The 24,914-nt window shown below is 37.8% G+C and overlaps 1 protein-coding gene across 1 annotated transcript in view; it reads left to right on the forward strand.

Annotated features, from left to right (window-relative positions):
• IARS (isoleucyl-tRNA synthetase) overlaps window positions 1-24,914 on the forward strand; it is a 113,340-nt gene that overhangs the window by 12,880 nt on the left and 75,546 nt on the right. Inside the window, exons 6-12 of the mRNA XM_009287042.2 lie at window positions 3,131-3,248; window positions 6,762-6,909; window positions 8,862-8,949; window positions 13,622-13,682; window positions 15,498-15,593; window positions 20,531-20,653; window positions 22,111-22,202. Coding sequence (XP_009285317.1) covers window positions 3,131-3,248; window positions 6,762-6,909; window positions 8,862-8,949; window positions 13,622-13,682; window positions 15,498-15,593; window positions 20,531-20,653; window positions 22,111-22,202 — 726 coding nt within the window. The remainder of the gene's footprint in view (window positions 1-3,130; window positions 3,249-6,761; window positions 6,910-8,861; window positions 8,950-13,621; window positions 13,683-15,497; window positions 15,594-20,530; window positions 20,654-22,110; window positions 22,203-24,914) is intronic.

The raw sequence follows: 24,914 nt of genomic DNA on the forward strand, positions 1-24,914 counted from the left end.
TTTAGGAACAACAAACGTGTGTTTTCAGTTTGTGTCGTGCTTTTTAGAAGTTAAAGCTACCTTGCATCTCTAGGGACCAGATTCTCTGTTAACAAGTGGCTGAAATAGGCATCTTGAGTTCACCTTTTCCCTAACCTCGTTTTTCTTCAGTGAAGGAGTATGCAAATGCTGCTCCCACAGCCAAGAGGATGCAACTGAGTTTGTTTATGTTTGAGGTGTAACATATCAGAATTAGGGGAACGGGGTTTGATTTCTAACTTCTGTGAACAAACTTTTTCTGTTTTGTCAGGAGAAAGGAGCTCTGTGGTTTTGTTAGCTTATTTGTTTCAGAAAGGACTGCAGTTTCAATTTTGGCTTACAAACCCTGAGCCTCTTCCTTGCAGATTGTTTTAACCCTTATGTTTGCAAAATGTTGACACTGTTTGATAGGTTATTGTCTAAAATAGCATGTGTCTGAATTTTTAAGCAAAACATGATATCCACCTGTAAGTGACTCTAACAGTAAGAGTTAGGTTCATCTTTAGCAGTTGCTTTGTTTTAGGTGGGCAGTGCTGCGAGCAGGAAGCTCTTTGGGAGTCATCTCCTGTGCATTTCTGATGGTCACACAAGAACTGTTCTCAGAAGCTTTCTTGTTAAGGTAGCCAGTCAGGTGTTTTTCAAGATAACAGAACAGGTTTTTTTTGTAGTGATAATGAGGGCTATTGCATCAAGCAGCAGTCTTGACTCAGTCACAATGCTACTTATTATGTTGGAGTGGTTGTCTGAGAGTAGAGACTATGTTAAACTACAGGTGAGTGGTCGTTATGAACTGTCATGAGAGCTCTGAAGAATGATGTTGTTTGAAAGCCCATCTTTTTGCTCAGCGGTGCAACAACTGGGGAGCACTTGGTTTGCAATAGGGCAGAATTACCACAAGAGGGAGATGCTGGCTTGGATTTTTAACTTGGCAGCTCCATCTAGTGTTCACCTTTCCTGAAGTTTAGAGTTAAATTTACAGCTGAATTAAATATTCAGTGTTTCTCTGAGTAGTTTTCTTCTATGCTGTTAGCTGGCAGTGTTCTTTAGAAAGCAGAGATAAAGTGGAGCTTTTTTCTATAGATATCTTAGTTAACTGTTTTTGAAAGGCAAGTAGAACACCTTCAGTATAAATGCTGTCACTTGTCACAGTCTGCATTAATTATGCTCTGAGGTGGTAAGCATACATTTAAAATGTTGGGTTTTTTTAACTTGCACGAAAACCTCTGCAGTTAGCCAGCTCAAATGTAGATGCTGAAAGCTGATGAAACTGTATTCATGAATCATTTTTATAAAAGACTGATTTATATTTATGCAAGTTTAAGTTGATACAGTCTCTGTTGTAAAACAGATGCACTCACTGCTATGTTTTGAATTTGGGTTAGGGGTCAGGCAGCCACAGCTTGACTGTGGGTGACATTTATTACTTTAACAAAGTTACTCTTGAGCTGTGTGTGTCAGGTAAGCCACCTTTGTTGAAGTGCACAGCTCTGAAAGACTTCTAGGTTCGGCTCCTCCGTGGCAGAACTTGATGCTACTGAGGGTCTCTTAGGCTTTATCCATCTTAGAGTTCAGATTATTTAATTTTTCTGATGTTAGCAACCACTCATAGGAAATTTTGGACTGTTACTAGAGGCCCATGGATGAATCTGAGTGGATTACATGTCTTCTCCATATGACAGTCTGTATTTTCTCCGACTGTATGATCTGCAGGGTAATAATTATTCTGATTAAGATACCGTATGACTTCCATGACAACAGGCCATTGCATATCTTTCAATGTTCTTGTTTCAGGCTGCAGATACAAATCAGTGCAATAGTCTACTTGCGTTTTGTCTCGGAGATTATGATTTCAGGCAGAGAAGGCAAGACACTGACTTAAATACAGGTCCAGATTCTCAAGCACAAAACGACAGCCTGCAGGAAAAAGTGCTGCTTGCCAGGATGGGGTTGGTTGCTTAGCAATGAGCTATTTATCTGGAAAGGGACCCAGAAAAGTGATCAGAATGGTTTGAAAACATAGTTTGAGTAAAGGAGTTTTTAAAGTCAGCTGAGCTTAACAATATGGATGTGGAATTTGAAATGACCAGATTCTGCAGAAACTCTGATTTTTGAGTTGAATTTGGCATGATTATTTAAGGCTTGCCCTCTCCTGCCTTTACTTTTAAGGTAGCCAACCTGCAGACTAAGTGTGCAAGTCAGTGAGACCTGATAAGCTGATAAATGTTGATGATCCCTTAGCAAACCCTGCAGTATTCGGATACAGAGAAACGTAGGGTTTTGTCCATCACGTGGACACTTGATGAGTTGCTATGTGAAGTATATTTCTCTTCCAGCTTCCATTAATCTTGAGCATTGACTCAATTTGTCATATTGTAATATATGCTGTCTTGATAATGTCAAGAAGACATAAGGATCCAAATATGCTACAGGCTGTACTGAAGATTTCATAAACAGAGTTAAAGCTTGATGTGAGACTGTGATCTTGGACAGGAACTGAGTCCAGCGTGAGATGAGCTAATAAGGGAGAACATTAATGTAAATTGGAGGACCACAAAACTGAGTTCATTACTTTGCATGGTTAGCTGCGCGCTCTTGTGAAAAATGCTCTTCAGATTGTCAGGATTTACTCGGGGTAGGTTGCAGGTATCTCTAACCTGTGTCTGTCTCTTCTGTAGTACTGGTTGCTGTAGTAGGTGCTCAAGATCATGTGATAAGTGAGCAGCCATGTCACTACACGTCTTCTCTCTAATTTATGACTGATTTCAGCCTTGTTAGTAGTTCAAATTTCAGGTCTTCTTTGTATTCAAGAAATTTGAGAAAGATTAATCAGCAATATGGATTTGTTTCATCTAAATACTACGTGCTGTGCAGTCAGTGCGTGGAAAACCAAGCTGGTAGAATCAGCTAGAGCTAAAAATCAGCCAGAAATACACTTGCAATCAATTTATGTCTTTCCTTTTGACTTGCAAATATTGTCGTTAGTTGATGATTGATTGTTTAAAAAAGGTGTCATTCAGATTGGCACTCCAGCTAGGAGCAGAACCCCATTTTGCAGTTGATCTATTAAATTTGAAACACCAAGTGCTATTCCATGTTCCTTGTTTACTTCCAGGTGGGTTTTCAAGCAGCTGTATGACAAAGGACTGGTGTATAGAGGTGTTAAGGTCATGCCTTTTTCAACTGCATGCAACACCCCACTATCAAACTTTGAGTCCCATCAGAATTACAAGGTAAGTCAGTATATGTGTACATTATATGTTGCAATCAGATTTCTCTATTGTCTTCAGTTTGGATTTGGAAAGCTTTAGTATTTTTTGCTTGGTGGTACATAAGCATATTATTACACTCCAAATTGATAGTAAAAATTTAGGTGAATAGGTTAGTTTTTATTATATTTTGCTGTGTGTGTTTGGATCACTTGATCTCAGCATTCTTTCGTGTTCTTCTTGGTTACTATTTACATTATATATAAAGTACATACTTTTTTTTGTTCTGGTAAATTACTCTCACTTCCTCTCTGGACTTTCAAGATGGGTATTGCACTGTGTAGGGTTTTTATGGTAAATACTTAGAGAAGTGCTGCTGTCCCTGTCTGTGCAGATCTGAAAAGAGGAAGGTCCTTGGCAGAGTTGAAATCTCCTGTGAGGGGATTAATAAGAATTTTCAAAGACTGTGTTTGGTTGTAGCGCAGTAGGATAATAGCTCTTCTAAGAATCATTAATTTAGACTGAGAAATTCCAGGAAATGTTTTATTATTGGTATACTATGTTTCAGAAGATGTTCCTTTAAAAATGAATGACTAGCTATAGTAGGTGCAGCTTCTCATTTGCAACAAACTTGTGTTCACATATGTGAAGGCAGAACTCGTGTCCCAGTTTTCCAAATTTCATGTTAGTTTGTGGACAGAGGTTTTGTATCTTTTCTAATCCCCATCCAGGCCTCCATATCGTTATATCATAAATCTTTCATTTATGTTGTTACAGCAGAGAGCTAGCACAAATTGTATATCTGGTCTTTTTTACATCTTGCCTAAAAAATGCCAATTTGCTGGCCAAAAATAGTGTTTTTAAAACAAATGTTTAAATAGATTTGTAGTACAATGCAGTCCACAGATAGTAGAGCTTTCAATATTGCTGAGGGGGTAATTGACCATACTGAAGAATAAAGGTTTTGTGATTTAAGAAAGTGAGACCTGCAAAGATATCTCAGTATTTGTGACTGTCTGACAACTGAAATAATTACTTTGCTCATACTTATTAACTGACATTTCATACAGGCTCAGATTAATGAGCTTTCTTTAGAACAGAGACTGTGGGTGGTTTTTTGTGTGTGTGCCCCTTTTCCATAGAGCAAAGCTCTTTTTCTCAAGTCTTAATGAAATATTTAGATGCTATTTCTTACTCTGGAACCAGTAGAGTGTGTGTGTGGGGTGTGCTGCTCTGCCACTTCATGCAAAAATTATCTTTTTTTTGTCTGCTAGAGGTGGTATTTTGAAGACTGAAACATTGAGGGTCTGTAAGCTGACATGATTTGTTCCTGGCGAGACCAGTCATTTCTGGGTGTAAGGCAGCCGTTATCTTTCTCACTGTGGAAAGCAGGCTTTGGCTTCTGTTTATTGATCCTGTGAGAATCATAGAATCATTAAGGTTGGAAAAGACCTCTAAGATCATCGAGTCCAACTGTCGACCCAACACCACCATGCCCACTAAACCATGTCCCTAAGCGCCGCATCTACACGTCTTTTAAATCCCTCCAGGGATGGGGCCCCCCCCCCTCCCCTGGCCAGCCTGTTCCAATGTTTAACCACTCTTTCAGTAAAGAAATTTTTCCTTACATCCAATATAAACCTCCCCTGGCGCAACTTGAGGCCGTTTCCTCTCATCCTATCGCTAGTTACTTGGGAGAAGAGACCGACCCCCACCTTGCTACAGCCTCCTTTCAGGTACTTGTAGAGAGTGATAAGGTCTCCCCTGAGCCTCCTCTTCTCCAGGCTAAACAACCCCATTTCCCTCAGCCGCTCCTCATAAGACTTGTTCTCCAGACCCCTCACCAGCCTCGTTGCCCTTCTCTGGACACGCTCCAGCACCTCAATGTCCTTCTTGTAGTGAGGGGCCCAAAACTGAACACAGTATTCAAGGTGCGGCCTCACCAGTGCCGAGTACAGGGGCACGATCACTTCCCTCCTCCTGCTGGCCACACTATTTCTGATACAGGCCAGGATGCCATTGGCCTTCTTGGCCGTCTGGGCACACTGCCGGCTCATGTTCAGCCGGCTGTCAACCAGCACCCCCAGGTCCTTTTCCGACAGGCAGCTTTCCAGCCACTCTTCCCCAAGCCTGTAGCGCTGCATGGGGTTGTTGTGGCCGAAGTGCAGGACCCAGCACTTGGCCTTGTTGAAACAGGACACAGGAAACAGGACACAAGAAGCATGTTTAGAAACTGAGTTAGGTGTCTAATGTACGCTTGAGTAAACTATGTCAGCAGCTTGTATAACATTTAACTGAAGTGTTGTCTTCAGATTAAAGCAGGCATAATTTTGTGAACAGATAAAATATTATACAATGCCACTACTTGGCAAACTGGATGTTATTTTTTTATGGCTTGCCAGTTGTTTTTAACTACCTGGTCAACTGAGTGCTTCAGAAAATGAAGTAAATAGCCTACAGTGTCATTTAACAATTGGTAGAGACAGAATTGTAGTGATAGCTGGATCTTTGCTTGTTACTGAATGCGGTTGGGGAGTTATGTAATATTTATGTATTACTGTTGACTGCACCAGATGTTCACAGAAAATTCCCTCTGGAGCAGCGCTTAGCTCAGACATAAATAGCTGCCTGTCCCGTGATGCCATTAACTGTTCCATGATGCTGGATGGAAACCAGAGTGCCTTGCACTAGAATTGATGGGGGGATAGGACCTATTTATCTATTTAGGGTCTGTGCACATGACGCCCATTTTTGTTTGGCATTTAAAATTAATAGTGAAAATTTCACATTTGCAAGATTAGAATTGCTTTTTCAATCTGCTTTTCATAATATGTGAAATGTGAAGTGACTGAATAGGGTTGTATGTATCTGAAAGAAAAACTTGTTTTCAGGGGATTCTTTTGACTCATTTGGAGGCAAAGTTTTATAGAGTAGCTGACAAAGGTCTCCTTCCCTAAGTTTTTTTTTTTTTTACTCTTAAATATTGACATACACTTGTTTTTTAAGTACCCAAAACTTCTTTTTTCCTTGTTAACAACAGCCTCTTAATAAGAGATTGCATCTTCTTAAGTGATGACTATTCTTCCTAATCCCTGACTCTAGAAGAAAAGGTGGGAAAAGGCTTTGTGTAGCAGTATCTGAGAAACTGCTGATTTTCTTGACAGTTGAGATTGATTATAAACTTTTAAAATGGGATTATAAGAGGTACTTGAGGGAACTGGCGCTCAGCTCTCTTTGGTGTTTTGGCAGCTAATTCCCAAAATCTCACTGCTAATCCGAACTTTTAACCCTGTGGCCTTGTTGGACTGACAGTTTGCACTGGTATAATTGAGGAACATTGCGATTAGTGTTCTCTTCAAGGTTTCTTATGCTGCCACTTCACCTTCTACCACTGCAGTGATGAACTAAGCAAGTTGCAAGATAGGTTTTGGTGGATGGCAGTAATAGTTATTACTTCTTAGATTTGTATTTTCTCACTAACACGTGCAGTAAACCTCCCCCGCCTTTTTCCGCCTTTGACTTTATCTTGTTTTTAAGGACGTTCAAGATCCTTCAGTGGTTGTGAGCTTCCCACTGGATGAAGATGCAAGTGTTTCTCTTGTTGCTTGGACTACTACTCCTTGGACCTTGCCTAGTAATTTGGCCCTTTGCGTTAATCCAGAATTGCAGTATGTAAAATTGAGAGGCAAGTGTTAACTGAAGGTGACATATAATGAACGCTTCTTTCTTCAGTGCCTGTGAATATGTACTTATTTTTTTTAAGATAGACTGTTTTATGCTAAATTTATAGCACTTTGCTGGGGTGGGGTCAGTGTTATTTTGAAGGATGAGATTTACTTGCTACGGGGCTGATGATTTCCAACTGCTGTGTTCTTTATTTTACATGCATTGTGAGGACTGTTCCCTAAAAATATTGATAGATGAAATAAAGAAAAAGAGCAAATGTCTTATCTGTCTTCTTAAAGTCACACTATATTTGAGAGACAGGGAAGTGTGACTGGGTGTCCCCAGCTTTTTTTCTTCCCTCCTTTCTTGGGGCTCAGACTCATGAACAAGTTACTGCTGTATGACAGTTAAGTTGCAGTAACTGAATGTCTCTGTACTCTTAACCCATAACAGACCCAAGATGTCACATGCTAGTCTCAGCCTGACTGAAGTGTGTTTTCTAGCACAAATGTAAGGCAAGGTATATACTGTGGTTTCCAATGTAAGAGTACACTTGACCAAGTGCCTTGGCTTACTCGTGGACCAGTTGGTTGTGCCTGACTAAACAAGTTGTACTATAAGGTAATCTCTTTCATGAGAGCACCCAGCACTTCAGGAAGTGTATGCAACAGACCATATAGGGTGCCTAAACAATACAGGCTGTTGCTTTTCTCATTACTGCTTCAAGTAGTTTTCCAGGGTTTGCAGTTCCTTTTTTTTTTCTTTCCGTTGGTAATGGAGTATGTTATGATGTGTCTTCCTTTTCACTTAGGAAAGGAATTTATTTTATTCTTGAAATGCAGTCATCTTTAATTATATCTTGATCTACAAAACTTTTTTTTTTTAATTTAAATTAAAAAGTAAGCAGGAATTTGGATAACAGTACTTCTTGCATTGCTGTTTTCAGGTTCTCCCAAACTGCTCACCTTTTTTGACTTTTCAGTGTACGTTTCAAAAAAAAAAAAAAAGAGGGGGGGAGAAGAGATATTCAAGTTAATGATGGCATTTAATCTGGACTAAAAAAAATGCCAAAGGTATAATTTCCAGTTCCAACATAACCATGAATCTAACGTGTGCCTAAGGTGATGTTAAACATGAAAAGTTGCAGAGGCATTTACAGTGAACTCCAGGTGTTTGGGTTTTCTTTGCTTTAAGAGAGAACTACATATATTTTGGTTTTCAAAGGCTTTAACATAAATTTGGTCATCTCAAAAAGAGTTATTGAGTGCTTTCAGAAATAACACCTACACCTGCCTGAGATGCTGAGTTGTTGGGTTTGGGTGTCTCTGGCCTACAGTCTGCTGGTGGTATAGTGACCCTGACTAAGTTGGTAAGGTAGTAGTCTGAATAAAACTTGTCGTTGAAGTTAAGAGATTAGGGTTATTTGGGGGTAGAAAATGTTTCCTTCATAACGTTTCACTTTTTATTTGTATTTATTTCTTTTCAAAAGAAATCCAAGCATAAAATTGATTGGAATACAAAATCTCAGAAAGGCAGCATAAAGTAACAAAGCTGAATTGTTACCCCTAATGTCAAATTAATAATATTGATTTTATGTAGTAATTGTCCATCTTCCAATTGTTTCTCTCTGTTTCAGTTACATATACTGAAACTTTTCAAATCCTTTCTTTGGCACAATGATAATAGACAAGGTAGGGTATTTCTGCCTCTTGAACAAAAAAACACACTGAAAATCAGTGGACTGGGTTTCATCCTGTGGTTTCTGTTTAAACTTAACTTTTGAAAAGTGTTCATTAAGTGGCTGTATGGGGAAGAAGTAGCTGGAAACTAGTGGTCGATCAGCAGGATTATTCTGGGCAGTTTTATAGCGAATATGATACCATCTTGCGTAAATTGAAGGGCTTCGTAATGGTGCAAATGAGGGTATTAAATTGAGATTTATGTAACTTTTTGTTTTATTTCATATTCTAGATAATGCCACAGAAAAGATTTACATTTTGATGGAATCCAGGCTGATAGCACTGTACAAATCTGACAGTGAATATGAGATACTTGACAGGCAAGTACATAAATTATTACACACTTGTTAACTTCCAGTATTTTTATAGATCAGAAGTTAAATGTTCCAAGACGTTGGATTTTGCAGTTATCTAAAGATGGGTTTCCCTGCATGTGTCTGTATCTTGCAAAAATCTATAAAGGAGATTGAAATTTACTAGAACAAATCGGTCTTGTACATGAAGCTACAAATAGAATCAAAGTTTCATTGGATCATTGTATTGTGGTGGGGAAGAGAAAAGGTTCCTTAGTCCTTCCTTTTCCTGTGCGTTTTCTTAGAAAGACATTACTTTAAGTCTCAAAAAAACCTGGAGATTGTCCAAATGCTGAACACTTTCTAAACATTATGTAAATATTTAAAAGGAAATGGGCAAAAGCAAAAACCATTGTCTTTAGCAAGCAAATACTGCTTCCATAGGATGGTCTGCCTAAGTTATGTAGTTAGTAGCAGTTAATTCTTTCTGAAGGCTGATAATTCATCTTGTTTCAGTGGAAAAATATGAGTTATTAAAAGAGTCAGACTGTATAGGGGATGCAGGTATTAAATTCTGTAGCTGTCTTAGACAAAATATGTAGCTTGGCTTCTCTTAACTCTTTTGTATAAAACATAAACCTGTTAAAGAGGTAAAATACAACAAATATTTATATGCTAAGTTTATTCAGTCCTGTGCAGTGGGTTAAAAAAAAAAAAAGGAGGATACATCTTATTTCAGCTAAGCAATTAGAAGTAGTCATTGAATTAGGGGAATATAGAGCTGGAACATTTGCTTAAGATGTTGTCTGCTCTGCCTCATACTGTCACAGTTGACTAATTCTTATTTTGTATTTCTGCATTGATTTCTCTCCCCCCCCCCCCCCCCCCCCCCCTCTTCATCTGTCACTTACTCTGTAGCAATTTAAGCTGGTACTCAATTTATAAAGATGATTTTCAGTACTCTCATTCTTCAGGGTTGACAGAACTTCCGATCTCCAGATTTTTTTTCCTCCCTTCAGCGTAATCAGTAAAACCATTGAATAGTGTCAGCGTTACGATAGTCTCCGCCAGGATACCACTGGAAATTTTCTTTCAGTCTGATACTGAATTAACAATATGTCCTGGTTTTGGCTGGGATAGAGTTAATTTTCTTCCTAGTAGCTGGTACAGTGCTGTGTTTTGGATTTAGCATGAGAATCATGTTGATAACACACCGATGGTTTAGTTGTTGCTAAGCAGTGCTTACACTAGTCAAGGACTTTTCAGCTTCCCATGCTCTACTTTGTATATTCTTTTATTATTATTATTATTATTATTATTATTATTATTATTATTATTATTATTATTATTATTATTATTATTATTATTATTATTATTATTATTATTATTATTATTATTATTATTATTACTATTTTACTTTATTTCAATTATTAAACTGTTCTTATCTCAACCCATGAGTTTTCTCACTTTTACTCTTCTGATTCTCTCCCCCATCCCACCGGGGCGGAGGAAGAGTGAGCGAGCGGCTGGGTGGTGCTCAGTTGCCAGCTGAGGTTAAGCCATGATGCAATAACTTTTTCTCTCGAAGTGGTTGTGCGTCCATGTAAATGTACAGTCACCCAGTTAAAATCTTTGTGTGTGTCAGAATGACATGTCAAAGTGTCAGAAGTTGTACTAACATTAAGACTTAAATCTATCTGCTTGCTTGCTATCTAAGCTAGGTAGTCTGCCTAAAAAGAAGTAATTTGGCTTGGTGTGACATTCTTAAGAAATTCATATTGTATGTTCTTTAGTACTTCACTTTTTAAAAACTGTTCAACCACTTAAAGTTGAATCAGGTTGTTAGCTAGTCTGACTGGTTTTTAGGTCCATCAGTACTCCATTTCTCTCTTGAAGTATAGGTACTGTGTTCCTTTCCAGTCTTTTGAAACTTCTTGAAAGTGTTTAAAAACTAAGCCTGCTACCAAACCCACTCTATTTTCTTAAATATTTTTTAATGCATTTCCTTTAGACTTAAAAAAAATACAAGCAAGGTGTTAATACTTGATGATCTATTGTCTTTTGGTTCTAAATTCTTCTTTTAATAGAATACTACAAATTTAATTTCAGTCTGGTTGCAGTCATTCTGTATACAGGAATGCAATGAGTGTTTTGGCCTCTTTTGGTGCGGTGTTTTCATCAGAACTGTGAAGTACCTACTCTTTAAGACAATCATACACAGGTTTCAGCTGTCATTGCTTATCTCCCTGGCTAGTTGTATTTCTAACCCCCCAAATTTGGTGTATTGGGGTTTTTTTTAACCTCTCTGTGCCTATACATAAGGCTGCTAGCAATTTCTTTTCTCATTGCAAAGCCGTGTATTTTTCTTCTTTCTGTATTAGTGCTACAGTCTGCTCAAGCTGACTTTTTTTTGGTCATGCTCTAATTTTTATGTTATATAATAAATTAGTTCTCTCGAATGTGGAATGTGAGACAATTGAGAGGTAGCTGGCAGTTGAGCGGGTCTTTTAAAGATTTAGATCTATGAGTATGTAAGTTCATGGAAATGAACTTTCCTATTTCTACTCTTAACCTTTTTCTTTCTGTATCTCACTTTTAAATTCTCAGGCAGTTAGGCCCTCAAGGGAGAAAATCATGACACTTGCTGTATAACAGGTGGCAGGCTGAAGTCAAGGAATGATATTATTGGAAATTTTCTGTATCTGAAGTCATCTGATAGATCTATGAGTATGTAAGTTCATGGAAATGAACTTTCCTATTTCTACTCTTAACCTTTTTCTTTCTGTATCTCACTTTTAAATTCTCAGGCAGTTAGGCCCTCAAGGGAGAAAATCATGACACTTGCTGTATAACAGGTGGCAGGCTGAAGTCAAGGAATGATATTATTGGAAATTTTCTGTATCTGAAGTCATCTGAACTTCCTGAGTACTCTCAGCCTTCCCCTCCCTGCCACGCCTCCCTCCCCACCAAACCTGACTCTTCTCTCCCTTTTCCTCCCAGATGCAGATGGCAGGTTTTTGTGTGAGAGCAAATGGGAATACTTCTTTGTGATGAGACGGCTACCATCTTTATCAGAATACTCTCTGCAGCTTTGCACAAATGTCTCTGTATATTACCCCACTTTTGGCCATTGAGTGCCTTGTTATTTTATTTAGCAGTGGTGGGTATGAAATGATTGATGAGCATTTTCTTACCTTTGTGTTACGTTTCAGTCTATTTGCATATTAAACACTTCATTTCTTTACACTCTTTTCCACTGTTGTCTCTTTTTGGATTCTAGAGGATCCAACAAAGAGATTTCTGATCTCTTGAGCGTGAAGGATTACTATAGTGATTTTAAATGAGTCTGTTACTACTATAACTTAGGTCATAAGAAGGCAGCACTGTATATGTTTTCAGCTTGAAGTTCAGGACTTTGATAAACAAAGTATTTCAGATATCAAAAGAGAAAATCGGGAATGTGATCCACAACCCTTAACCTTTCACTTACTCGCATTAAATAAGAATTTAACTACTTTTTTTTTTTTAAGCCAGTTCTAGTGCTTCACATTCTGTGTCTGAGCATTCCCACATCTGTGTGGCTGAGCACTGGGATGCTTTTCTCTCATCTGATCCCAATTAAGCACCTCAAACATTCCTAAGGCTGTTTGTAATATAAAATATATAAACCATCCGTGAAGCTGTGGCTTAAAATAGAAATCTCCCCTTTTCCTAGTGGATATTATGTATGCTGAGCTGAGGAGTCATGCTCTTTAACTTGGCATTAAATACTGCTTGAGTTCCTTTTTGTACAACGAAACAGCTTTGTAGAGTTCCCCGCTTTGAGGTAGTCAAATGTTTTATGGTTTGACCATTGTTTGGGAAGATGTTGATTGAGAAGAGTATAGGGAAAGGCCACAGATGTGACACACGTTGAGAGGTAGCCCATCTATTACATGAAGTTGTGTTTTAACGAGATTTTTTTCCTGAAATGGAAGGTTTAAGCACTTTCAGGAGAGTTCTGAGCAGTGAACCCCAACCTAATCACCATCTGTGTTGACTATTGTCAGAAGTCTGAAGACAGCCGGATCTACAGGCTCTATCTCAGTCTGGCGTTTCTTGTCTGGCTTAATTGGTTCCTCAGACAGTCCTGTCTGTGTTGGATCTTTCTCTGAGATGCCAGCGGAGAGCTTGGGTGCCTAGTTTTAGGAAAAGAAATGAGGCATCCAAGCTTTAAATGCTGCAGTACCCTGTATCACAATCCTCTGTGCATATAGCTTTTAGGTGGCTTGGATCAGTGCTTATTTCGTTCTGTTGAATATGCTGAGCTATAGGGCTTTGTTACAAATATTAAATTGAAATTGTGTTTTATCCAGAAGCTCTTTGCCCAGCTTTACCAGAAATAGATTGTTATTAATGCTTAATTCCTACATTAATTTACAATGATTGTTTGATTGAAAGACCATCAAATACAAGCATACCTGTTGACTGTTAGCAGAGATATATTAAGACATGTTACAGTTTTTGTCCAAGTCCAAATTGCTGAAGAGGTGTAGAAATGGGAAGCAAACTATTGAGAAAATACTTTTTTCTTTACCTTATGAAGTCAAATTCTGTTAGGGATGGGGAAAAAGGAAATGGGGAAAAAATAGCATTCCTACCAGCTGACTAAGCAGTTTTCAAGTTGTTAATTTGTGTTCACGTAAATCTTTCTCCTCAGGTTTCCTGGCATTGCTCTTAAAGGCAAGAAATATAAACCACTCTTTGAATATTTTATTCAGGTAAGATAAACAAGTTTGGTGTTTGATACAACATACAAAGACAAACGTAAAAACGATTCTCAGTATTCCTTGTTTATGTTGTAAAAATCTTGTGTCCTAAGAACAAACCCCGTATTGTATTAAAGTAGCTCAAAATCCTAGTGAAAGGTTGAAAAACAGAAGGTTGAGTTTTTTCTGTATCTTTTTCCCTTAAGTTTTAAATACGCCTGGAGTAAGAACTCAGTGATAAATAGTAGTTCGACTTCAGATTGCAGAGAAACGTCCAATTCACATTAATAAATAGGCAGTATTCTCTCAACTTTTCATTTGGTGAGCTTCTGTCATCTGCCTGTTAAGTCCACAAATTTTGTATTCACAAGAGAATGACCTTTTTTCTGTATCTTTTTCCCTTAAGTTTTAAATACGCCTGGAGTAAGAACTCAGTGATAAATAGTAGTTCGACTTCAGATTGCAGAGAAACGTCCAATTCACATTAATAAATAGGCAGTATTCTCTCAACTTTTCATTTGGTGAGCTTCTGTCATCTGCCTGTTAAGTCCACAAATTTTGTATTCACAAGAGAATGACTTTGACTGTGGATAACAGTTGCAGACGTGTAGTGTTTTCCATTGAAGAGTTAAAAGCCTTTGCTAAAATAACTACCCATATATGCTTTTTTATGGATGTCGTCCTGTGCAGCATTTAAGCACTGCGTAAGTCTAGTGTAGTTAATAGCACCGCAGATGACAATAGAATATATAGTAAGAAGAGAGGGGGTAGAGAATTTTTAAATTAAAAAAAAAAATCTGATTAAAAATGGATTAAATTTTTCAAAGACTTGAAGTGGATTACAGTACTGCTGGACAAGCAGCTGTTAACTTGTGTAAGGGATTTGGTCGTTTGTGACTACCATCTGTTCTGAAGCATGTGCTGAAGTTGGCAAAGGTGAGAGAACCTCTGTAGGGAGCAGGACCTGTTATTTCTAGAGAAAGGTCAAACACACAGCTGAATCTGAAAAACGGGACTGCAGATGTAAAGGTTTGGAATAGGTAAATTTTTTGAGTCCTGTACTTCTAAGGAGCAGATGAGCATCTACTTTTTTTTAGAATGGATGTCTTATCTCAAACTATCTCTCTTCAGAACAAGCCAAACCTAATATTTTGTAACATGTTTGATTCAGCTGTGACTGCAGTAATTTTTGTTACTACTTTTGTTTTAAGGAGTAGGAAATAGCTTTTTATTTTTCGTTATCTGCATACTGAACACACTGAAAATTGTCAGATCTTTTCTTGGCAATTGTTTCTGGTTTTTTGTGGGTTGTTTTTTGGGGTTTTTTTTTTTCTTTTTACTTGGTACTTACCACCTTCTTATTCTCTGGAGGAATTAAAGAAAATATGTTACTATAAAAAGGAACTTCTTTTTTAAAATTAGAAGGTACAGTGGACATACAAAAATGCAAGGACACTTCTGTATATAGAATCCCTGTAGCTTTCTAGATTGTATCCTCACAGGAGTGTGTTGGTCTGTAGTCTGCTAAGCACAGAACTGTGTGAAGATCTGTGGCTTGAAGAGTAATTGACTATGAGGCCTTCTAGAGACGTCTTAGATTTAATCACATTTGACACTGTTTAAATGAAGTATACAGCCTGGGCATCTTAGCTATGGGATATGATTAAGTAATGTTAGGAATGTCACATTTTACTCTTCCACTTATTTTTGATGCAGTTCTTTACTCTTGTGGGTGGCTAGTGGCTCTTCCATGTTCTTAAGAATTCTGTTTTGCTATATATATTTACGTATACATATATATATGAAAAACGTATTTTTGTGTTACAGTGCAAAGATAAAGGTGCCTTTGCTGTGGTAGTAGACAGTTACGTGAAGGAGGAAGAAGGCACGGGTGTCGTACATCAGGCCCCCTATTTTGGTGCTGTGAGTAGGAGCTACATATCTGTTATGTTGACTTTGTTCCAACACACTTTGCTTGGCTTTCCAGCTACTGGGGACTCTGTCAGGGTGACTATGATATTAAATAATCCTCCTATTTGGTACTTAAAAATATAAGAATACAATGTGGCATTGTATTCTGATGAGTTCTTGCACTCACTAGTGCCCTTTGTGTGCTAGACTGGAGATTTTGGGTGTCCCTTGATTTGGTTGTTGTTGTGGCATGTGAAGTGAACTCACCACTGTATCTTCTGAGTGTCATTGTTCTTAGCTTTTCTCAAAGTCTAAATTTACAGCTTCGAGAAGAAATGATCTGTTACACTGATAGTCAAAACTGGCTTTGCTAAGTGATAATTTTTGGATGGTAACAGCAGTTCTGCTCAGCACCCTGTCCCTCTTCAGTGTTTCAATTTCGTTACTCATTAGGCTTTTAGAGAATGAAAAAATGCTTTGACTGCTTTTGTACTGAGACTATCCCTCGGTGTAGAAGGATTTTGTTGCACTCCTTTTTTTTTTTTCCCTCTGTCTTTATTGTCCTTTCCTTTAGTCTATTCTTCTGAAGGTTAAGAGGGATAATTTTTCATGGATTTCATCATTTCAGTTTTTAGACACATGAATTAAATGCACTAGTTTGGACTTATTGTCCTTTTTGTATAGTGTCCTGTCTTCAGTGATTATCCAAAGATGCCCTCAAAAAACTTGCAGTAGAGCTGCCAATGCCCAGCAATTAGCAATCCCTGGACCACGAGCTCTATGATCACTTCCAGAAACTGTTGGCGTTAGTAATAGGCCTCTTTGTATTCATGTGAAATATCCCATCTTTTTCTGTCTTTTTTTTCCTGCATTTTTCTGAAGGGTGCATCCATTGTGATGATGTTTCCCTTGTCAAGATGAATATTGATATGAAAAGATGTCCCAGCTTAATACAGCTGTGAATAAAGAAAATCACTGTGCTGTATGTTATTAGCTAATAAAGAAATTTATGGTGACTGGTAAACTGTCTTTAGAAGTCTGAAGCCTATCACGCTACTTGCACCTCAGATATTCCCCTATCTTGCAAGGACTTGACTGAGGGGTGAGGGAGCAGACTTGGGTTTGAGGCAGGAGCTCTTGCTGTGGGAGATGGAATAAAGGAAGAGAATAGGCTGCTAATAGAGAAGGAGCTCTGGAAGAAACTTTCCCTTGGCTGCTGTATCGTTTTGTTGTGTATTTGCACAATACAGTTCAGTTGTTGGAAACAACTTGTTGGAAAGCCTCACTGGCCAGTTAGAGCAAGGATTATCTGCCCTCTTTTATTTGATTTTGTTGTAAGCCCACAGAGATTTGTGTAAACACAGAGGGGGGAAAAAAAAATCTGCTGAATTCCCAGGAGAGAGAAAAACAAAAACCATTTAAAAAAAACAAAAACAAAAACATGAGAGTATCAGTTAAATTCATTGCAAAGAAAAAAATGCATAAAATATTTGTGTGAGGAAAAAGTACGCTAACATCAGGAACAAAACTTTGCACTCATTAGCTAAGGAGCAGCTTGACTTTATAATGCATGATGCATAGGCCTGAGTCAACTGGATATGCTAACTTTAGAAGGAAATTGCATAGTATATGTTGCACTTAATGCTGCTACCTTTTTTCTTTTGGGATGCATGTAGTTCACTTTGACAGCCCGTTGATTGTTTTTGTTCATAAAGGCTCGCAAAGGGTTCTGGTTTAGGGTCAGAAATTCATCATTGTACAGCAGGCTCTGTATAGAATACTGAGTGTGATGTGTGTTGGCCTTTAAGTAGACAAGCTTAGATGAAAGAAGGGAGATAACTCATGACTGTAGGCAGGACTGTCTTCCTAATTAATTGGCTTCTCTGTGAATTCCTTTACTGTTGTGTTGAAGGTGAATAGAAAAGAGGAAAGGGGTAAGTGGAGCAGGAGGCAAGGGTCAGAGGAGAAGAAAGAGCAGAGTCCTTCACAGAAGGTGTTGTATCTTGTCTCTATCCCTTCCCCTCAGTATAAGTAAGTCCCTTTGATAAATAGGGATAGAAAGTAAGGTGGGTTGTTTTTAATTCTACTTAGTGATACATATTCTGTATTGCTGGTAGCTTAGGAATGTATCCTTCTCCAACAACATTTAAAGTAAAAATTCACCTTCATTTAGTTCCAGGATATGTAGTTTCATTGTCTTGTGTGATGCTTTTGCCAAATAGAAGCTGCCACACAATATCAGAGCACTCTATTATTTCAGTTCAAAAGAAATCAAAATTAAAGCTCACAGAACAAGGCAAACCTGTATTAAAAACCTCTGTAAACTCACTGTACCTTCAGATTAACATGTTACTAAAATTCAGCTGCTCAGGCATTTCATCATATGTAGATGTATCTACAGTCAAATTAAAAAGCTTTAGTAGCATTTTAATTTGCATACAAGCCCTATACTTCTAGTGCCTGCTCACACTGAGTCACAGAAGTTTCATAGATATGTTACTGTTACACTTTCTTTTCCATAAATTGCAAAAGTATACTTGATTTTTAAGAGGTGCTGAAAGTGAACCTTTTGACTTCATGTTTTTGTTGTTGTGTGGGTTTTTTTTTTTTAAATTTCAGATAGAAAAGCTTTGAGTTCTCATCAATGAGCTGTTTAATAGCTTCTGCTTTGTTCATTTTGTGTATGGTTTTTAACTTTTATTTGTAATCTTTCAAGAGATCTAGTTGTGGCAGGGGTACAGAAGTGAACACTATGACTTCTATCCTGGAAAGAATTGAAATTTGTCATAGCTTTCCAGCGGAGCTTAGCATTTTTGGATTTCTGTATGTGCCTGAACATATTCTTGGGTTGTGGTTACTGAAGCAAATCCTCATTAAATCAAATGGCAGGTCAGTCTGGAAAGCTTCTACGTTCAAGTTTGAGTTCTTCAAAAGGAAGGAACTAACGGTAGAAAACCAAAATAGCAAAGCCCTTTATATATCATTGGCTGCATCAGCGATGCAAATTGTGACTGAACCACCTCTTGACCTAGGTCCTGTGAAGTGGAAGGTTTGTTATTATGTTTTAGCTAGCTTGTGAGCGTGCCGAGCTTTGTAGTCTTTGCTGGCTGCTTCTTCAAAGCCTTTTACAGTTCACTGCCAAATCAGGGTTGACATTAGTTCTGTCATCTGGCCTACATTTTAAACACTGCAGTCTGCTTGCTGTATCTCAGCAATAATAGCTGATGAAAGGTCAGCTGAGGATGGGCTTATCTCAGTTAATCTATTGACTGAAGAAGCTGGTTGACCCAAGTGGAGGCTGAATAATCGTGATGGCTGTCCACAGCTGCTGGAGAGCGGAAAGAGACCATGGTCTAGAGTGAATGAGTGCTGTAGCTGAAGTGGTTTTTCATTTCTACGTGTAATGCCTTGGTACATAAAGTAGCCAACGTCACTATCGCTGTGGATGAGTTTCATCATTGTAAAATATACTGTGGATCAACAGGCAACATCTGCCAGATCTGGCTTGAGGGAGCTGGTGACTACAGGGACTAGTGGGTGGGTTTGGAGGTACAGGATGAGGACCACAGAAAGGATCTGGAAACTCTGCTCTGTCACTCCAAAGTTGGCTCGCCTGTGTTGATTATATCTAGGAAAGGAGAATTCAGCTAGCTATGGAGCGCTTGCTTATTTAATGCTTATTTACATCCTTGCTTCTGCTGTGGTCTCCTTGATCAAGGTGGACAAATTGCTTTAGAGTGCAACTCCTATGAAATAGCTGCTGCGTTTTACAAAAAGTAAATGAGCTCTAAGCATACAGGAGGCTAACAGTTCAACTGCTGCCAGTTTTGGCAGGCAGGGTCACTGCAGGTTGTGTTTCACACTACACAAAACTTCAGTTGTTGTTCCTGAAGTCTGTGGTTTCCCCCGTTTCATCAGAGCAGCAATACAGGAACCTCTAAGACTCAAAAAAGCAATCTGACTTGATGCAGGCTTAGACAGGGCCTTTTTCTTTGAGGAAAAATGAAGCAATTTTGTGAATGTGCTGAGAGTGTCTGATCTGCAACTGTTCCCTTCTCCCTTCCCCTTCCACCCCCAATAATATTCTCTCGCCTTAGGGCAAGAAAGTGGGTATTCTGGAGTGATAATTGGTTAAGGTATGGATTTACTTTGACTTAAGGCTTGAAATTAATGTCTGAACTTTTCTATTCCCCTAATAATTTTGTTTTAATCTTTTCTAAGATACTGCTGTTGTTTAGTTATGTTCATGAAAGTCTGAAGTGACCCTCTTTTTCTTAATTTTTTTCTTCCCCCCCCCCCCTTACTGCTACAGGAAATTAAAAATTTAAACAGAGGCTGGCCAGGAATATAAACTGTGATGTTGTCCATGTGTGGTTCTTGGTCAGCAGCATTGCCTATGGGCCAACAAAGATTGAGAAATACAGATTAAAAGGCTTTGGAACATTAAGACATTCAGAACATGGGATTTCTTATGTGGAGTTCCAGAATTAGATTGATTAAAACAACCTGCCTTCTGAAAAATGCCATGCAGGCTTGTGTGCTAAACAGACACAAGTCTCTGGCTGGTACAAGAGCATGACATAGTGGTTGTCAGTTCCTTTACTATGCAATAATAGCCTGAAGCTGTTGACTACATGTATGTACGTACACACATAAAATATGTGTGTATATATATGCATGTATATGTACAGAAGCACATGCACCTATCCCCTTAACTAGGTGAGAAAAAACACATATTCTGAAGAAATCATCATTTCTGTGATGAATAAAAGTACAATCCTGAAAATACATATTTTCCTATGCGTATTTGGGATTAGTGAAGGCTGAGTATTTTGCTATTCTTGTCCAGTCATCACATTTTCAATTTAATATTTAATTTCTTTTTCCAGGGATTGCTATTTTAACCAGTATTTTGTATTTCTGTAACTTGGCACTTGTCTCTTTCGTAGGATGATTACAGAGTCTGCATGGATTTTAATATTATTCAGAAAGATTCTGTGCCCGTTTGTCCAGTTGATGCATCAGGCTGCTTCACAGCAGAAGTGACTGACTTTGCTGGACAGTATGTGAAGGTTAGTGGTCTTGGAGAAAGTAAATTACTACTTTATTCAAGATAAATTTTATATATGGTAGAAGTGTTCCTTTCTTTCCCTAAGTGGCTTTGTCTTCAATGTGTCTTTGGTAGCTGGAAAAATCAAAATGTGTTTTAACATTTGCAACAATGTTGCAACTGTTTATTACAATAGCTGAAAAATAAAGAATTTGAAACCTAAGTAATACTGTGTATCTAGTCGTGAAAGGGAAGAGGAGTATCTCCAGTTTGCATCTACTGCAGAAAAAGTCTCACTTTTCCCTTGTTTCTTATGGAAATATTATGTATACAGTCTCTAGGCAAGTGTGCAGAGGCCTCCTTTACCTCTGGATGACTTCTGAATTCACAGATGTCGTCATTAAGTTTATACCAGCCAGTTAGTGTAACATGACTTTTTAGAGGAGAGAAATCCAGTCATTTTCCCCACTTGTGGGACGTGTTGCAATGTGAATTTACTTGCCAATATATGCAAGAGAAGCCATGTAAAAGGCACCCACAGGAACTCCACATTGCTACAGGCACAGATCCATAGAAGGGAGTGCCTCTTTAATTCTACGTGCTAAGAAAACAAATTGGTTTTAGTTGGTTTCCTGCTGGTACAGTTTGATAGCAAAGCATGTTCCTGTAAACACAATTTACTTGAAAAAGACTTAAGAATCTTGCATTGCATTTGAACTCAAACAGCTATCATTGCTTCCCCCTATCTATTAAGACAAATAAGAGAACGCTGGAGGCTACATGTTTTATCTTCTTGCTGGTAGGAATCTGAACTTAAGACTTTTGGAAAATATTCTTAGTATGCTGAATTCTTAGCTTATCAATATTGCTGTATCATAAATCTTTGTATTTTTCTTTCTTAATGTCATGTTGACATTTGTTTGTTCAGTAGGTTGTCTTCAATTTATTAATGTACAACTTTCACTTCCAGCTTAGAACGTAAATCCTGTTCAGTTAGTAAGGTATTGTAAAAGATGCTTCAACTTCTGTAACTGTAGTCACGTTAGAGGAATGTGTTGCAGTGAAGTCTAAATATTAGGTAAGAAGCACTATGTGGCTTCCTGCCACAAAATCAGAAGACTCAAAAGATTTAAGATATTAAATAATATGAGTTCTGGCTTGTATTAGTGCTACAGAAAATTTGAATTTTGTACAGTCGTGTGTGTGTGTGTGTAAACAGAGTTAAGGGCAAGAAGGGACTGATGCTCTATACCAGGGTTTGGAGAGCAAATAACTTTCCAAATTTAGTGTTTTACAGTGCCTCTGCAGTAAATGCATAAATTGTATAGAAGCTTTTTGATTTTTTTTTTTGTGTGTGTGTAAATACTGGATTATTTGTAGTGGTTTTCTTGATTTGGATATTGGAGACACATCCTGTAGTAGCTTACTGAAATAGTGAAATTTGTATTCCAAGGAAAACTTTTTGTTCTGTCTTTTTAGGATGCAGATAAGAACATCATTAAATTACTGAAAGAGAAAGGCAGACTGGTTCACAGCAGTAGTTTTAAGCACAGCTATCCTTTCTGCTGGAGGTAAGGAGAGAAGTGCATATGGCTTTAAGATGGAGGGTTCTAACTGAGTAGTTCTTCAGGTTTGTCTCATTTTTCCCCTCCCTTGATCTAGTTAATTTTTAACAAGACTAAAGTAACAGGAATCAAGAATATTGAATTAGGAGAGCTCCAATTTTGGTTCAGTTTTCAAGTAAACAAATTTTTTTGCCATAAATCTGATGAATTTAAGTGTAGTGCTGAAAATTTTTTTCTATTATGATTTTACAGGTGTGTTTTTGTAGTTTGAACTTCTCATTCTTCAGTGTTGCATGCAGTACTGCTAACTACCTTTTGAAGATGGCTATAATAAGTCTAAAAAAGCTTATTTTCTAAACAGCTAAGTACTGAGTGGTGGAAAAGGATATTTTGGTACCCTTTGAGTTGTATCCAATTAAGTATATTGCAGAATGTCTTTAAATGTCTGTGTTCAAACTTTCCATGTTTTGGATAAAATGGCTATATTATAGCTGTTATCATAGTTACTTCTTTTTAACCTTGTAAAATTACTTCTTTCTTTGGAGTCTGGTAGAGCCCAGTTGCTTATAATGTGGAAACATCTGTATTGTTGATTAAAATCAAAGTTAGCATTTATCCACTGCGGTGGGTAGTAAGGGTAATAAATACATGTTTTTCTGCTCGGCCATTCCTGAATGGCATTCACAAATAATGGTTACATCTCGGATCAGAAATAGCGGTTGACATGTTTATAATATCTGTGGGGACTTCTTAGAAATATTTGTTTTTGCCAACTAGAAATTGAAAATTAGCTCTGGGATGTCAGGTAGGTGCTTCAGCACAGTGGCCTGTCAAGAATCTTCCTTCTCAGATTGGGAATTTTGCAGCGGTTGAAAGGGGAGTCGGTGTGCAAGTCTCCATGGGCCTTCAGTATAGTAAACTAATGTAAGAAGTTTCGATTATGAGAAATACAGGCTAGACAAGTTTAATTTAGAAATGAAGTGTATTTTTATTAGTATCCTCTCTGGTTTTAAATGTATACAGTTGCTACTGAAAAATTGAGGAGGAAAAAAAAATCACTGGACAATGTCAAATTTAAAAAAAGAAGCTTCGGTAATCTTAGTACGAATACTGTATTAAACTGTTTTATTACAAGTAAAGACACACTTAAAAAAATAAAATATCTAGTTACATATCTGAAGTGAGTTGGAACAGTTTAAGTCATATCTGATGCATACAGCACCTGTACTGAAAACAACTGTGATAAAAGCTTTTCTCTCCATCTAGCTTTAATGCTACTAGGTGAAGTGTTTTAGCAGTGTGCATTTATCTTTGATCTATGGCAAGAATAACCTTTACTTGCTCTTCAATAGCATGATTGGTTTGTTTCTAACAGCTACCTAGAGAAAGAAGGGGTTAAGTCATATCTGATGCATACAGCACCTGTACTGAAAACAACTGTGATAAAAGCTTTTCTCTCCATCTAGCTTTAATGCTACTAGGTGAAGTGTTTTAGCAGTGTGCATTTATCTTTGATCTATGGCAAGAATAACCTTTACTTGCTCTTCAATAGCATGATTGGTTTGTTTCTAACAGCTACCTAGAGAAAGAAGGGGAATTACTCTTCAAGTGTTATGTCCTTGATGATTTGGGACAGTTTTTGAAAAATGGCAGCCCAAAAACAAGCAGCACTTGTGTTTTTCTTATGTAGCAATTCAAATGTACAGTCATGGCCTTCTGAGACAAACCAGTAATGTAGAAATGCTGATTCTGTAGAACATACTTAATCCTGCCACTCTGTTGACATTTTTGTTGATTGATGATAAGTTGCAGGCAGCACCTAGCAGCAAATTATCTGGTGGGAAGAACAGAATAATGGATTCTACTTGAAAAGCTCATTTCACTGCCATCAGAAATCAAACCATAATTGGAATATGCTAAAAGTAGAAGGGTAGTTCTTAACTTTGAACATAGTTATAAGTTATTTTGATTAATGTAAGAAAAAACTTTGAAATCAGACTCTTCTACTTAATGTACTACTGTTCATGCTTTTCCCTGAAACCAGGCAGTTGTTGAATCCTCAGTATGTTGAGATATTTTCCCTTTTTACATATCATCAAATTAGGGTCCTTCTCTACATTTTCTTGTTGTTGTGATATGTAGTAATTTTCTGTCAACCAAACTTTAAAATCTGAGAGGAAAACAGTAACGACTTGGTAAGTACACAGTAGATAGTTTTCAGTTAGAATTCCCCTTCATTGGAATTGCTGAAGATGGAGATGGTTGGTGAAAAACGCTCTATGTAGATGTGAGATCTTGAGAGTCTGTATGGTCTAGGTAGCAATTTAACAACTCTGAAAGATAGCAGAGGTAACTAGCATGACAGCTGAAGTGTCCATTGCATGAAGCTACTGCATGCCATTCTGTTAGGAAGCAATATTGGGAAGCTCTACCATTGACAGATACAGAGCTTTGTCTTTTTCAAGCCAGTGAAAGCAAAGCCAAGAAGCATCTTTGATAGCATGTGGTCAGTTACCTATCATTTGTTTCCTAAATTACGAGAAAATGGAATGGGAATAAGACCACAATAATTTGTTTACAACAGCTGTGCAGTCCAAAACAGGTATGAGAAAACCGTTGGGAGTGTGTAGTGTCCACAGAGAACGGTCTTTCCAATCTTCATCTTTTCAAGTATAAAGATTGTATTTCAGAGAATGCTAATTTTGTGGCACTGCTAAG

This window comes from Aptenodytes forsteri, unplaced genomic scaffold, assembly GCF_000699145.1.
Source record: "Aptenodytes forsteri isolate BGI_AS27 unplaced genomic scaffold, ASM69914v1 Scaffold105, whole genome shotgun sequence".
NCBI lineage: Eukaryota > Metazoa > Chordata > Aves > Sphenisciformes > Spheniscidae > Aptenodytes > Aptenodytes forsteri.